Source organism: Cucumis sativus, chromosome 3 (genome assembly GCF_000004075.3).
Source record: "Cucumis sativus cultivar 9930 chromosome 3, Cucumber_9930_V3, whole genome shotgun sequence".
Taxonomy (NCBI): domain Eukaryota; kingdom Viridiplantae; phylum Streptophyta; class Magnoliopsida; order Cucurbitales; family Cucurbitaceae; genus Cucumis; species Cucumis sativus.
The window spans coordinates 18,411,059-18,427,905 of record NC_026657.2 but is presented as its reverse complement, the minus strand read 5'-3'; the positions used below and the strand labels follow the sequence as shown (position 1 = coordinate 18,427,905).

The 16,847-nt window shown below is 35.7% G+C and overlaps 1 protein-coding gene across 1 annotated transcript; it reads right to left on the bottom strand.

The window, feature by feature from the left end:
- Positions 1-12,592: 12,592 nt before the first annotated feature.
- On the bottom strand, positions 12,593-14,321 carry LOC101212668 (kirola). The gene is made up of 2 exons (XM_004149739.3): positions 14,066-14,321; positions 12,593-13,047 (listed from the first exon to the last, which is right to left on the bottom strand). The coding sequence occupies exons 1-2, from the start codon at positions 14,253-14,255 to the stop codon at positions 12,770-12,772; spliced, it is 468 nt and encodes a 155-aa protein (XP_004149787.1). The 5' UTR covers positions 14,256-14,321; the 3' UTR covers positions 12,593-12,769.
- Positions 14,322-16,847: the final 2,526 nt, after the last annotated feature.

Below are 16,847 nucleotides of genomic sequence, written 5' to 3'. Positions count from 1 at the left end.
GCTTGAAGACAAGCATAATGCAGAGTGATGCTTGGGGACAAGAATTCTTCTAAATTTTAGGGTGTGATAATGTGTATAAATATCCGTTATTATAACTCATTTTATTAGAATAATGAGGTCAAAAATACGAAGATGATCAAAATGTGTAACTTATATTATAAATTGATAAGTATTTAGAAATACATCTTACATAAGCACCATGCCTATTTTACGCGATTACAATGTCTAAACACGGGATAAATAGGAAGGACAAAGCTAATGAATCGCAAGTGCAAATTTCAGAAGAACAACAGTAGGAAAACTGCCACACAATGGGAACTCGCGTGGAAAATAACATTTCTAGGCAAGGAAATACGTCATCACGGTAGGAGGGCTCACTAGAATACAAGAATGGTAGATGGAGTTGATGTGACTACACAAGGCTGCAAGCGACGCTGAAAATTTCAGAAGAACATTAGTTTCCTGCCAAAAGTTTCCTATGAAAAGACTTCATCTCCACCAAGAAGAGAAGGCCTGAATGGATACAAAAGAGGTTTTGCATAGGGCTAGCTAGTAGACATCTGTAGGAAATAAAGACCTTAAATGGTCTATCACTAGAGAGAGAGAGGCTGAAAGGAATAGCCTTTCCGCTGTCTGTAAAGCTTTCTTCTTATTCCATGGCCAGTTGTAAAAGTGAAAGCCCAACATCTGAGTAGAAAAGAATCCATACTTCCGTTGCTCTTCCGTGTCCCCTAACTTGTAATTATTTTTCATTCTTCTTTCTCTCCATTTTTGCACTTCCTTGTAATATATGTTGTAAATATTGTACAATGGTCAAAGATCTACACTCTTTATATATATTGCATAATTACACATTTTAAATCCATCATTTCTTGAATTCTCACTTGTCAATCTGTTTTAGATTTGCGATAAGTTCTTGATAAGGAGTCTAGCTTATAAATCTTGTTGCATTAGTTGAGCTATATTCATCACTTGACCAGTGTCAATCACCAACTACCTTAGAGGGCTCCTATATATGGTGTAAGGCTGCTTCAATCTAGCAGCCTTGTTGACCCTTACTTGCTCCTACAGTTAAACAATGATCAAAACATTACATCCAAACAAAAAAATAAAGTACTATTAAATCAAATTAAAGTATATGATATAAATCACCTAAAATTGTCCAGTCATGTAATGATTGAAAAGGAAGTGCCAATCTTCCAAGCGATTCACTAATCTCAGCGGCGGGTTTCCACATGCTTCTTCAAGGTCGTTGTACTGCTTGAAATGTCGATGGTTGTATCCTATAAATTTCTTCCATGTGCTGAGCATATGATGCTCAACAAAACGTGCAAGTGTTGGATCATCGAAATCGAGCACGAACCATTGCTACAAAAGAAAAATAGATAAGGATTAGTCTTCTACATATGTAAGTTCAACATATATGTTAAATAATTTTCATACCCATAGGCCACACCCATGATGACCTCGATGTACTCTGGAGGTACGTTAGCCCACTTGAGATCTTGGATCGGTAATGTGTCTCGCATTAATTAACACATCGATCGTGGAGCTCAAATAAACAGCGTGTAGTGAGATAGGCTTGTCCTCTACTAGGGGATTGAAATGGGAATCTTCCCATTTTGCTGTACATACCTATCAAACTCCAAGTTGTGGGAGTGACTGACGTCTCCTTTGAGTGCGAATGGGAGCGAGAGTGGGTTTAGGGGCATTTACGAAAAAATCACACTATCAGATCTAGAAACTTAATTACCGTTTCTAGTGTTTATGTAAATGAGACTAATCCGAAGTGTCGCCCACCAAAGATGATCCTCCCGTGTTATCTAACGCGTCCAAGTTAAGATACATATCTGCCTCATTAAGACCGGTGGGGAATGACATAATTCCTATAGACAAAAACCAAAAAACGTTAAACAAATGTGAGTATCTCAAACTAAATATATAGAAGAATGACTAATGTGTATATGTGAAGAAGACACTATTATTCACCGTCGCTTTATTCGCTTGGAGGTGATGATAACTGTTCATAAATCATCGTCTATGAAGTCGTCGGTGACATGACCCACATCAAGTCTTTTCACCACTATAGGATCAACTTCAGTCCTGAACAAAGGGTCATCCTCATTTTCAATATCTTCCCCTTCTGGCACATCCCATACATGTTTATTTTGTACCACTTGAACAATTTTCCAATTGGTACCATTTTTGGGTCCTTAAGGAAAAACACTTGATGTGTCTGGGTTACGAGAATCACTGATTCTTGCTAAATCTTGGTATCAACATTTCGTGATTAAGGACTGCTACCTCTCGATAGCCACAACCCACACTTGCCCTCCTTTTGGGATCCAAATTTTAGAAATACTCTCGTGGAGAGACAAAGTGTCTCTTCACGCATGCTAATTATGTTCTAGCTACTTTTCTTCTCGGGTAGTTAGCAACTTATGCTGGACAAGCATTCACAAAAGCACAATTAACACATTAAGATTTATAAGTGACTCTCCTTATCATGAACTATTACCAACTCAAACGATTGATAACACGATGACTTGCAGAAGATGAGAGATAATGGATTGAATGACTATATTTATATAAACTTATCAAAGAATGTGAGTATAGGTTGATAAAGAATATGTACAATATGAGGTATACACTATAAATGAAAACAATAAGAATGGAAAGAAGAGAAAGTGGATTGCTACTACAAGTTAGGAAATCAGCAAATAATAATATTTTTCTTCATCACGATTGCATATTTTCCAGATAGCAAATCGAGCTCTCTCTCTCCCTAGACAAACTTTCTTTGGCCTATTCGAGCCCCCTGCACTCGATGAAGATGACATACTTGTATAGACTGCTTTTCGACTGGAAAATTATATTCTTCTGAGTGTATCAAAACTGTCATCTAACCCTGTGAGGTCACATCATTTCAACTACCATTCTTGTCTTCTTGTGAGCTTTCCTCGCTTAATGTCTTGGTTCCTCATTTGGAGTTGTTAATCGCCAAGCAAGATCCATCATATAGCCTTTGTGCGAGATGTCATGTATGATCTGCTTCTTTCTTATTTTCCTACTTGTCCTATGTTTAAACATGATAACCGCGTAAAACAGGAATGACATTTATGTAAGCTGTATTTCTAAATATTTATGTGTTTACAACATAAGTCATGCGTTTTGATCAATTGTTATGCATTTTAACCTCATTATTCTAATAGAAAGGGCTATAATAATAGTCATTTCTGCACTTTATCAACCACATATTGGAAACACACATTTTAATATCTCTAACAACATGTCGAAGGGCTTGCACTCCAACTGTTGAGAACCTTTACATGCATGATCCTAACAAAAAAACCTTAAGGGAGAAACTTTAGAACAACTGAGGTATAACTCACTACGTGCTTCATTCAATAAGTACTGAAATATGTTTGTTGTTTCTTGTTTTATATCTACTCCACTATTAAATGACATTTTATTATTGAAACCTTCATTTCTTCTACGTGTTCAATTCACTACTACAAATGTAACACCCCCAACTGTAAGGGAGTTTTATTATTATTATTGTAATTAATTTGCCTTGTTATTTAATGATTTTAAAATTTGGGTGTTATTTTACTATACTTGGGGTGGAAGAAAAAAAAATAAAAGAAAAGAAAAACAATTTCCTTTTCTTCTTCTCCCGCGCGATCCCCCTTTTCTTCTTCATCTTCTCCTATTTCTCTCCCTACCCAGCCACCTCACATTTCCCTCTCCTTTTCGCTCGTCCGCCAACCACCATCACCGCCCAAATCTCCTCATCCCGCCGTCGCCGCTGCATTATTCGCCTGAAGTTGTCGTCCGTCCAGGTTACAAAGCCGTCGCGTACTGTTTCTGTTCGTGCTGTATCCCACTGCATCCTCCAGCCGCCGACCATCTCCTCTCTCCCTTCTCCTTCATTTTTTTCGCACCGCCGTTACCCAAACCCCCAACTGCTCGTCACGGTTCGTCAGCGCCTCCCTGCTGTCCAGATCCGCAACCGCTCGAGCCACTTCTTCACACTGTCTGTCATCTTCTGCTAGTCGTACTACTCAGAAATTCGCGTTGCTCAGCTTGCACAAGTCTTCTGCTTCACGTTTTGTGCCGCCGTGACATCCGCAACCGTTCCACACCACCACGACTTTCCATATTCCAACTGAGGGTTTTGTTCCGCTTTCGTCAACCATCTGCACCGCCATGTCTGTTCGTCGACCGACCGACAGTAAGGCAGCATCGTGCTTCTTCTTCCAGCCGTGATTCAAAAACAGACGTACACTCTAATCTGTTTGTACGATCTTTGTCGTTTAGGTTCGATCGTCGTTGTCGCTGTTTTGTTGTGAGTTCTCTGGTAAGTGAAATTGATGGTTTCTGCGTGATGGATTGTTAAGATGAAATATCAAATTAAACGTTTGGTTAACATTGTTCTTGAAGGTGTTGGAAGTAACATTGAGTCCCCTGAATTCACAACCAACTTGTAAATTGTTGGAGTTTGGTTCGGTAATACCTTGGTGTCTTTCGTTGGATATAGTTTGTTCGAGAAATTGAGTTACCTTGAGGTAAGGGACTTTCTACTGGACTCAACAATAAAATTAAGATGTATCGACTGTATGTATTGTAATGTTATATCTAAACTTAATTGGGACGACGATTATGATGAATGTTTGGATGTGAACTTAATGTGTAATGTCTATTGCGTTGACTGGGAGAAATTTATATATATATATATATATATATATATGTATGGATTGATGTGGATGTGGAATGACTGAAATTCGTAGATGTTTTTCCTATATTGGGTAGTTTTGAACTGGTGTGCTGTGGTTTGGATTAAATGTATGATATTGTTATGGTTGCGTTCTTGTGAATTGAGGAGACATGAATAGATAGTTGTTGACTGATGTACCATTATGTTTCTGACTGACCTTGGGCTAAATTAGAGTAAGACGACTGTGTGGGGTTAAATGAAGAGTTTATGTAAGAAGGGTAATTAACTGAACTGTGAACAACGGTTAAGATGTTTGGAATGAACTTAGGGGAAAATTATTAGTTTTCCTATTGGGTAGTTACCTTGCCGGTGTCCTACGGGATCACCACCTTTATGTGCATCCTTTGGGATCACAAGACTGATATGTGCATCCTTCGAGAGCACTAGACTGATATGTGTTTCTGCAGAACACTAGACTGATTATGTGTCCTTCGGGGCGTTAGATTGATTGCGTGTATCCTATGGGATCACAATAGGATACACAAGACTATGACTGTGCAGGGTACTCCATATGGAGCTAATAGTTTATTTTCCTCTAATGGGAGCAGTGGCAGACCTCTTACTGAGTATGTTTATACTCACCCTTTTATGTTTAACTTTTTAGGCAAAAGTAACAAGGGTGGCATATCGGCGAGGGGTAGGAAGGAAGCGTGACTGCCATAGGGAATATGTTAATTTGCCTCCGCTTTATGTTTTTTTATGATTAAAACATTATGATGGAACTGAGCTTACGAACTATTATTTTGGTAAACAGTACTTTTAAAGTTTTGAATATTTGAAACCAGGCCCGACTTAAATTGTGTTTCCCTCAATTGTATGTTTTCAAATGTCTTATATTTTATTTTGTGTCAATCAAGGTCTTTTGTCAAAAATTAACGACTTCGACTTAGTTAGAAAAATTGGGTCGTTACAGTTGGTATCAGAGCCTAAGTTTTAGGTTCTGTAGACTGACTTATGATGTAAGTCTATGATTTTGTGGCCCTATGGCTAACACATTCCTTCGTCACTCGTCAGGTACGCTTTTATGATTTATAAGTATGACTTTATGAACATGGCCTTGCCTATGTTAAGCTAGAATGTATGAAGTCTTTATTGTTTAAGATTAAAGGAGTTATTGGTCATGTAGAGGTGCTCAAAGGGGTGGTCGAGTAAGCAGAAGAGTAAGACATAATTAACTTAATTGACTGCTTTGGTGACTAAAAATATAAGAACTATCTTATATTGGTGGTTTTAAAGAGGACTAAATACACGACAAGTTTATACGAAGCACATTGAATGGTTTTAGAATGGAGGTATTGGAAAAGAAACAAGGAAAATGAGCATGGTTGTCTTGATGTGACTTTGAGAAACAATTTTGAGTTTCTCGTGAATGAAAAGTTACTAGTTTGGAGTTTGAAAATTGGAATGTAGTTTAACCATGTAAACATAAAATGTTCAGCGAAAATGTAGTTTCTAATCATTCTCCAGAGGCTAGTTTCAAGTACAAAGAGGTTGGAACTATCATTTCACTAAAAGTTATCCGAGCTATGAAGGTTAGTAAGTTGCTTGACCAGGGTATCTGTTGTATTTTGACTAGTGTGGTAGACACCAGGGAAGTCGATGTTTCTTTGTTATTTGAATCAGTGATGAAAAAGTATTATGATATTTTTCTAGAAGAGTTTCTAAGATTACCGTGCTATACAGAAATTGGTCTTGCTATTGAGATAGAATTAGACTCGTTCCTATATCTAAAGCTTTATACAAAATGGCCCCAACAAAGTTCAAAGATTTGAAGGTGCAATTGAAAGAAATGTTTGACAAGGACTTCATTCGACGAAGTATGTTATCTTGGGGTGCACCAATTTTGTTTGTTAAGAAGAAAGATGGGCCGATGCACATATGTTTTGACTAAAGAAAGTTGAATAAGATGTCTGTTAAGAATAAATATCTTTTACCAATGAATGAGGATTTGTTTGATCAACTGCAATAAGTCCGTGTTCTTTAAGATTGAATTACATTCAGGTTATGACTTGTTGAGGATTAGAGAACAGTGACATTCCTAAGGCAGATTTTCGTTCCAGATATGGACATCATGAGTTCATTATGATGTCTTTTGAGTTGGCAAATGCTCAAACAATGTTTACGACTTGATGAACAAAATGTTTAATGATCTTTTAGACACTTTCGTGATTGTATTTATTGACGATATCTTAATTTATTCCAAGACAGGGATAACACATGAGGAGCATTTAGCATGGTTTTAGAGGATCTTCGAGTCAACGAATTGTATGCAAAGTTTTCAAAATGTGAGTTTTGGATAAGGCCGAGTATCTTTCCAAGCCATGTGATATCTAGAGATGACATTTATGTGGATCTCACAAAAGATTGAAGTCGTTACTAGTTGGCCTCGACCTTTCATAGTCAGTGAGGTTCGTAGTCTTTTTGGGTTTTGCAGGTTATTACTGACGATTTGTATAAGACTTTTCTTGTATAGCTACTCCTTTGACTCAGTTAACTAAGAAACGGGACTCCGTTTGTTTGGGACAAAACCTATGAGGATAGTGTTCAGGATCTAAGCAGAAGCTTGTATAACTCCCGTGCTTGCCATACATGATGGTTCACAAAGTTTCGTAATTTATAGTGATGCTTTTAGGAAAGTTTAAAAGGTATTCTGATTCAACAAGTTAAAGTAGTTGCTTATGCTCCTCGTCAGTTGAAGAGTCATGAGGAAAATTGTCCAACTTATGATATGGAATTGACAGTTGTGGTTTTTACATTAATGATTTGAAGGCACTATATGTATGATGAAAAGATATAGATATTTTCTAATAAAAGAAAGGTATAAAATACTTCTTCACTCAAAAGAAGTTGAGTATGAGATAGCAAAGATGGTTTGAGTTAGTAAATGACTATGATTGTGAGATTTTGTACCATCTAGGTAAGGCGAATTTTGTAGTTGATGCTCTTCGTAGAAAAGTATCACATTTTGACAGCACTTATTACCAGACAGGTTTCATTAGACAAAAACCACGAGAGAGCTGAGATTGTAGTTTCAGTGGGGGAAGTCACCTCACAGTTAGCTCAGTTGTCAGTACATCCGACCTTGAGACAAAGAATTGTTGTTGTTCAGTTCATTAAACCTTATTTGATTGAGAAGCGTCACCTAGTAGAAGTAGGGAAAGGTAAGAAGTTCTCCATATCCTCTGATGGCGAACTTATGTTTGAGAAAGGATTATGTGAGCCAACAGACAAAGCAGTTAAGGTAGAATTATTGATTAAGGCTCATAGTTCCCCATTTTCCATGCATCTTGGTAGTACAAAATAAAAATGTATCAAGATCTGAAACGAGTGTACTGGTGGCGTAGTGTGAAGAGAGAAGTGGCAAAGTTTGTTAGTAAGTACTTGGTGTGCCAGCAGGTTAAAGCACCTAGATAAAAACCAGCAGGTTTGTTGCAGCCTTTGAGTGTGCCAAAATGGAAGTAGGAGAATGTGTTTATGGAGTTTATTACAGGACTGCCTAGAACCCTAAAGGGTTACATAGTGATTTGGGTTGTTGTCGTCGTACTTACAAAATCAACACATTTCGTCCCAGGGAAAACCACTTATACTGCTAGTAAGCGGGCACAGTTATATTTGACTGAGATTGTGAGACTACACGGAGTGCCTGTATCGATTGTTTCTGATAGGGATGCACGTTTTACTTCTAAGTTTTGGAAGGGACTTCAGACTGCTATGGGCACAAGGTTAGATTTCAGTACGACTTTCCATCCACAGACTGATGGTCAAACTGAACGTTTGAACCAAGTTTTAAAGAATATGCTACGAGCTTGTGTACTAGAGTTTTCAGGTAGTTGGGACTCTCACTTGCATTTGAGGGAGTTTGCTTATAATAACAGTTTTCAGGCTACTATTGGCGTGGCGCAATTTGAGGCTTTGTATGGTAAATGTTGTAGATCTCCTGTTTGTTGGAATGAGGTTGGTGAACAGAGATTGATGAGTCATGAGTTAGTTTAGTCTACTAATGAGGCTATTCAGACAATTAGAGCACGTATGCAAACAGCGCAGAGTAGACAGAAAAGTTATGCAGATGTGAGGCGAAAAGACCTTGAGTTTGATGTGGGAGATAAGGTGTTCTTGAAGGTAGCACCTATGAAGGTTGTTATGCGTTTTGAAAACAAAGGGAAGTTGAGTCCTCGTTTCGTAGGACCGTTTGAGATTTTAGGGAGAATCAGTGTTGTGACATATCGTTTGGCATTGCCACCATCCCTCTCTGCAGTTCATAATGTTTTCCATGTTTCGATGTTGAGAAAGTACGTGGCAGATCCATCTCATGTAGTGGATTATGAACCATTAGAGATTGATGAGAATTTGAGCTATGTAGAACAACCAGTTGAGATTCTGGCTAGACAGGTGAAGATGCTTCATAACAGAGGGTTTGCATTAGTGAAAGTAATGTGGCAAAATCAACGAGTTGAAGAGGCGACATGAAAGCGAAAAAATGATTTAGAGTTCGTTACCGAGAGTTGTTCCAGGATTAGAACTTTCGAGAACGAAAGTTTCTTAAGGAAGGAAGAATGTAACACCCCGAGCTTTAAGGCATTTTTTTTATTATCATTGTAGTTAATTTGCCTTGTTATCTAATGATTTTAAAATTTGGGTGTGATTTTACTATACTTGGGGTGGAAGAAAAAAAAAAGAAATAATAACAATAATATATATTTTTTTTTTAAAAAAAAAGAAAATAAAAGAAAAACAATTTCCTTTTCTTCTTCTCCCACGCACGATCCCCATTTTCTTCTTCATCTTCTCCTATTTCTCTCCCTACCCAGTCGCCTCACATCTCCCCTCTCATTTTCGCTCGTCCGCCAGCCACCATCACTGTCCAAATCTCCTCATCCCGTCGTCGCCGCTGCACTATTTGCCTGAAGTCGTCGTCCGTCCAGGTTACAAAGTCGCCGCGTACTTTTTCTGTTCGTGCTGCATCCCACTGCTTCCTCCAGCCGTTGAACATCTCCTCTCCCCCTTCTCTTTCATTTTTTGGCGCCGCCGTTACTCAAACCCCCAACTGCTCGTTGCGGTTCGTCAGCGCCTCCCTGCTGTCCAGATCCGCAACCACTCGAGCCACTTCATCACACTGTCCGTCATCTTCTGCTAGTCTAACTGCTCGAAAATCTGCGTTGCTCAGCTTGCACAAGTCTTCTGCCTCACGTTTTGTGCCGTCGTGACGTCCGCAACCGTTCCACACCGCCACGACTTTCCATATTCCAACTGAGGGTTTTGTTCCGCTTTCCTCAACCATCTGCACCGCCGCGTCTGTTCGTGGGCCGACAGTAAGGCAGCATCGTGCTTCTTCTTCCAGCCGTGATTCACAAACCGATGTACACTCTAATCTGTTTGTACGATCTTTGTCGTTTAGGTTCGATCGCCGTTGCCGCTGTTTTGTTGTGAGTTCTCTGATAAGTGAAATTGATGGTTTTTGCGTGATGGATTGTTAAGATGAAATATCAAATTAAACGTTTCGTTAACATTGTTCTTGAAGGCGTTGGAAGTAACGTTGAGTCCCTTGAATTCACAACCAACTTGTAAATTGTTGGAGTTCGGTTCGCTAATACCTTGGTGTCTTTCGTTGGATATAGTTTGTTCGAGAAATTGAGTTACCTTGAGGTAAGGGACTTTCTAATGGATTCAACAATAAAATTAAAATGTATCGACTATATGTATTGTAATGTTATATCTAAACTAAATTGGGACAATGATTATGATGTATGTTTGGATGTGAACTTAATGTGTAATGTCTACTGCGTTGACTGGGAGAAATTTATATATATGTATGGATTGATGTGGATGTGGAATGACTGAAACTCGTAGATGTTTTTCCTATATTGGGTAGTTTTGAATTGGTGTGTTGTGGTTTGGATTAAATGTATGATATTGTTATGGTTGCGTTCTTGTGAACTTAGAAGACATGAATAGATAGTTGTTGACTGATGTACCATTATGTTTCTGACTGACCTTGGGCTAAATTAGAGTAAGACGACTGTTTGGGGTTAAATGAGGAGTTTATGTAAGAAGGGTAATTAACTGAACTGTGAACGACTGTTAAGATGTTTGGAATGAACTTAGGGGGAAATTATTAGTTTTCCTATTGGGTAGTTACCTTGCCGGTGTCCTACGGAATCACCACCTTTATGTGCATCCTTCGGGATCACAAGACTGATATGTGCATCCTTCGAGAGCACTAGACTGATTATGTGTCCTTCGAGACGTTAGACTGATTGCGTGTATCCTACGGGATCACAAGACTGTGACTGTGCATGGTACTCCATATGGAGCTAATAGTTTATTTTCCTCTAATGGGAGCAGTGGCAGACCTCTTACTGAGTATGTTTATACTCACCCTTTTATGTTTAACTTTTCAAGCAAAAGTAACAAGGGTGGCATATCGGCGAGGGGCAGGAAGGAAGCGTGACTGCCATAGAGAATATGTTAATTTGCTTCCACTTTATGTTTTTTAATGTTTAAAACATTGTGATGGAAGTGAGCTTATAAACTATTATTTTGGTAAACAGTACTTTTAAAATTTTGAATATTTGAAACCGGACCCGACTTAAATTGTTTTTCCCTCGATTGTATGTTTTCAAATGTCTTATATTTTATTTTGTGTCAATCAAGGTCTTTTGTCAAAAATTAACGACTTCGACTTAGTTAGAAAAGTTGGATCGTTACAACAAAACTGGTTTTACTTGACGCTTAGAAACTGTCAAGTATTTGTTTTAATCCAGTGTCCAGAATAAGGGAGGTTTACTTGACTCTTTTTAAGCGTTAAGTATAATTATACTTGACAGGTAAAAAACGTCAAGTATATGAGATTACCTGACACTTTTTACACGTCAAATAATCCAATGTCAAGAGTAAGGGGGTTTTTTGTTTGACAATTTTTACGCATCAAGTAAAATTATACTTGACAATTTATAAACGTAAAAAATATGTTTATTCTTGACACATTTTGCAGGTCAAGACTTTTTTTCATTTCAAATGAAAAATTGTACAATTTTAAATATTCATATAATTATATTAAACCTATTTTGAAGTTCATTCATACACATATATTGGTTGTTTCAATAATGGTGCCAACCAATGCTGATGTTTCAATAATGGTGTTGGTATTGGTTGGAGCTTTCTCCGACATTTGTACATGACTTTGAGAAAAGTTAAACATTAAATTAATTATTTCAACTTTCGTTGACGATTCTTGTCGTGACGTTGGAGAAAGTTGAAAAATTAAATAATTATTTTTAGTTTCCTCAACTATTATTACCTTGGCATTGGAAGAAGCTAAATAATTAAATAATTTTTCACATTCGTCAACGTTTCTTTTTCAGTGTGTCTGAGAAACGTGAAAATAAATTTTAGAAAAATCAAATTGATGAAGCATTTCCGACATTATAATTAGGACTTCGGGATTGCACCCCTATACCGATGGTGCTTTTCGAGCGGTGGGAATGGTAGGACATTCCCGACCTTCGTTTTGGGGTCAAAAATCGTCCAATTTCTTGTAGTGTACAGTGTAAATTGAAAATCGACATTAAAAATTCACTTTCTTTTTCCATCTGGCCTGACATTATACATCCGTACCCTTTTTTAACTGACATCAAATGACAATTTTGTTGTAGTTTAATCATCCAAATATAGAAGTCATACCATTATTTCATTGAATAGTTAATGAAATTCTAAGGGCAAGAATCAAAATAAGTTTATAAAAGTTGGAACTAAAACAAACATTTTAAAAAGTTTAGGACCAAAATAGAATATGATACAAAGGGTAGGGACAACAAAAAATAGAATTCAAACCTATTTTTATTTATTTTCATTTTGCTTTTTTTTGGAAAGATGAAAAATCAATGACACACTTCCAAGTTTACAATCTTTTTTAGTAAATTTACAAGTGCCCCACCCTAAACCCTCGTATTGAAAGATTTCAACATTTCCAAATAAGTTTCAACCTTCAATTAATTAGTTTGAGTTATTGCAAAGGTAAGCATCAAGGTCTTTGCACACTTTAATTCCACATTTAAGATGGTTATTTGGTGGAGCCACATCTTCATTTGCCTTCACAAACTCCACACACCATTTAACTGAGTTGACACCAACAACATCACTGTCCTTAACTTGAACTTTCACTTTGAATACTTGAAATTCTTTGAGTACATCTCCTTCAAGACATTCCATAGCTATTGATTTGTTTGGCTCATCCACAGTTAGCCTTACCTTGGATTCTTCTAGGCCACCTCCTATACACTCCACCAAAAATAAACTTTATTTAGTGGGTTTTTGAAACTAAGCTTATAAAATTTAATGGTTTAAGACAATAAACCCTACTGGATATCAAAAGGATCCCGTTTTTAAAATCTAAAAAAAAGAGAACTCAGTCGATTATCAAACAACCTCTATATATATATATAGCTAAATCTTAAGCCATATCAATACATCTGAATGAATGTCGCTCAATTGATTAAAATACTTTATTTACTTTCTTCTATGCTAAAAATTAAAGGTGTTCAAATAACTTCACGATTATCATGGTTAAAAAAAGATTTTTGCTTCTTTATACTTTAAACAATAATTAAGTTAGTCTTCTTACTGTTATTGCAAACAATTTAATCTTTGAACTTTTAAATTTACGACGATTTAATACCTATACTTTGAAATTTATTATAATTTAGACGGCTATTATTCCTAAACATTCTCTTCAAAGTTATGTGCCAACAACTAATTAGTAATTATGAAACAACTCATGCCTTTAGTTTATAGAAAAAGAAGAGAAAAAAAAAGGATTCCCGATCAATAAGTTTAGTGATCTACATGTGTAATGTAAATTTCATTTAACTCTTTTCACACTAAACTAAAACCTTACAAATTATAGAGTATATTGCAAGGGCTAAATTATTATAGATGGTAAATTATATGAATTAAATTGTTATTTATTAAAAAGATCCATAGCTAAATTGTTCCGAATATAAAAAGCATTACAAACTAAAGTTCATTTAACAAAAAGTATTTCTTAACCTATCTTTTGTTTCTTTCTTTAGAATTCAACAACACATGGGGGTTAAGATGGAATCAACCTTTGACCTCTTGACCAAAAATATATGTGTGTTTTAAGTAGCTAAATTAGGTTCAAGTTCACGACCTCTTAACCAAAGGTATATTTCCTAACTGTAAGAAAATTGAAACATTAATTTGACCTAGAGAATAAGCATTTAAGACCCTGCAACGTTTTGTTAGAGAGAGAGAGTGAGAAAGTGTCACCAAAATCATATTTCCAGTGGATAACAGTTCCATGAGTGAAACTATTTCCCTCCACAAACTCATAGGTGCAGTTGATATTTTGAGGGAACATCTGATTCAAAACATCCATTTTGGTTAAAAAGAAGTGATAGAACTTTTGTCCACAAGCCTTGAGCTTCACCTCCTCCGAGATGCTACAAATCTGAGCCATTTTCCAAAGCTAGCCTCTCTGGCTTCTTAATTAAAGAAGGAGGGGTTTTTATATACAGGTGAAATAATATATGTATCGCTCGCACATACACATGTATTAGTTCAACTGAGTGTTCCATCCATGTAATTTACTCTTTATTATATTCTTTACGTTGTCTATTTGTGAAGAATGATTTGACGTTCAATTTTATATTAAATGACATATATTCTCTCTCTCTGGCTGAGTTTGTTTCAGCCATTGCAACCTAAGATTCGAGTCCTACTACTCAACAATTTACTTTTTCTTGATAATGATGGCGAATATGGTTAAATAAATTAACAAACCTACTTTAGTATTTTTATTTATTTGTTTATTTTCTTCTGAAAAAATACATTTTCAACTGCTTTGATTTTTATTTGATTCACTAGAAGAAATATGACCTTAAATGTTAGGTGGAAACATGAAAAATGGGGTTTAATATTGTTTTTCAAAAGGTGGATGTTTATTGTCGGTTTAAATATCATATTAAAATTCCTTTTAAATTTTTTATTGATTATATTTAGTTTTCAACTTTTTAGGTATTATTGTTGATTTTAGTTAAGTCCACAAGTTTAAGATCACTTAATTATTTCTTATTGTTTTTTAATTTTTATTTTTGTAGATTAAGTTACATTTTATATAACATGGATAAGTCTCAGGGATGAAAAGGAATAGAATGTTAATTGATTATGCTTTTGGGATTGAGATGTGTTTGTTAAAAATGAGTTTAAACATTCGAAGACGTCGAACGTCATGACTTGTCAATGTTTAAAATGTGTAAATGCAAAAACTTTAGATGTGAATGCAATTAGAGATCACTTATTTTTTACCTGCATCGATCAAGATCAAGTATGGATTTTTCATGGTGAATCACTACCAATGAATTAAGAGAAACAATGAAAGTGTCTTTAGTAGTGCAAGAGAAGAAATTCACGAGGATGATGTTGATGACACAATTGGAATGTTTGAGGTTGCACACAATTATTTTAATGACAAGTCAGAAAATTTTGAGGAACTTCTAGATGATGCCAAGAAACCATTATATCCAAATTGTAAAAATTTTACCAAAATATTTACATTGATAAAGTTATATAATTTGAAAGCTAAATTTGGATAGAGTGAAAGAGTTTCATCGAGTTGTTAGAATTAATTAATTTGTGTCATCTTACCTACTTCTAATGAAATTCCTACTTTTACTTATGAAGCAAAAATGATTTTGTGTACACTTCAAGTGAAGTACGAGAAGATTTATGCATGTAGGAATGATTGTTGCTTGTTTAGGAAAGAACTCTCTTATGCAAATGTATGCCCCTCTTGTGGTATTTCAAGATGAAAGATTCCTAAAAAATTATAATGAGTTTAAGAATGTGCAGTGAAAGTCATGTGGTACTTCTCCCAAATTCCAAGATTTGAAAGAATTTTTCGAAGCAAAGAAAAATCAAGATTATTGACATGGCATGTCAGAAATAGAGAAGTGAATGGTTTATTACAACATCCAAAAAATGCATTATCGTGAAAAAAAGATAGACAATTTGTAGCAAGAGTTAGGTTTAGAACCTAGAAATCTATGTCATGATCTTTCCACAGATGGGTCAATCCACGTAGAGATCTTAGTAATATATATAGTTAATGTCCAGTAATGTTAGTGATATACAACCTACCTCCATGGTTGTGTATGAAGCGAAAAAAATTTATGTTGACTATACAAATATCTAGTCCCAAACAACCGAGAAATGAAATAAATATTCATTTAGCTCCATTAGTTGATGATTTGAAAAAACTTTGGCATGATGGGGTGGAATGTTGTAACGACCCAACTCTTTAAGTGAAAAAGAGGAAACCAATTTCTTAAATAAAATAAATAATAGTTTGACTCCATTTAAATGAAAAAGAGGAAACCAATTTCTTAAATAAAAAACTTTGGCATGATGGGGTGGAATGTTGTAACGACCCAACTCTTTAAGTGAAAAAGAGGAAACCAATTTCTTAAATAAAATAAATAATAGTTTGACTCCATTTAAATGAAAAAGAGGAAACCAATTTCTTAAATAAAGAACTTTAAATAATCTTTCATAATTCATAATTTGGATAGATAGAAATAAATACTACAAAGTTTAGTCCTAGTTCAGACCCTATCTAACTTTTAAAGAAAACTAACATAAAAGTAATTCATAAGTTCAATAAATTTAAATAAAAAACTAAAACTCAAATATTGAAATATGAAGGCGACATAAGATTTTTCCTATGGCAAGTCACGGTCACTTCTTATCATTCGACAGGTTTCCTCTACCTCTACCTCTGCTTGAAAAGTTAAACATAGAAACAGTGAGTATAAACATATATATACTCAGTAAGGGACCCATTACTAGTCTTGCTAGGTGTCTGTTAACTTCTCATTTGGGTTCCATAAGGAAGTACCCCATAACTATCATGCTCTCAAACATACGCTATCTAGTGATTTCGTAAGAACACATCTGGTCTTTGGTGAACTCGAAGGAACACCTTAGATAATTGGGTTGTAAGTCACTCCGTCAAATCACTCATAAAAGTTATAAAAGTTATTATGACAAAATG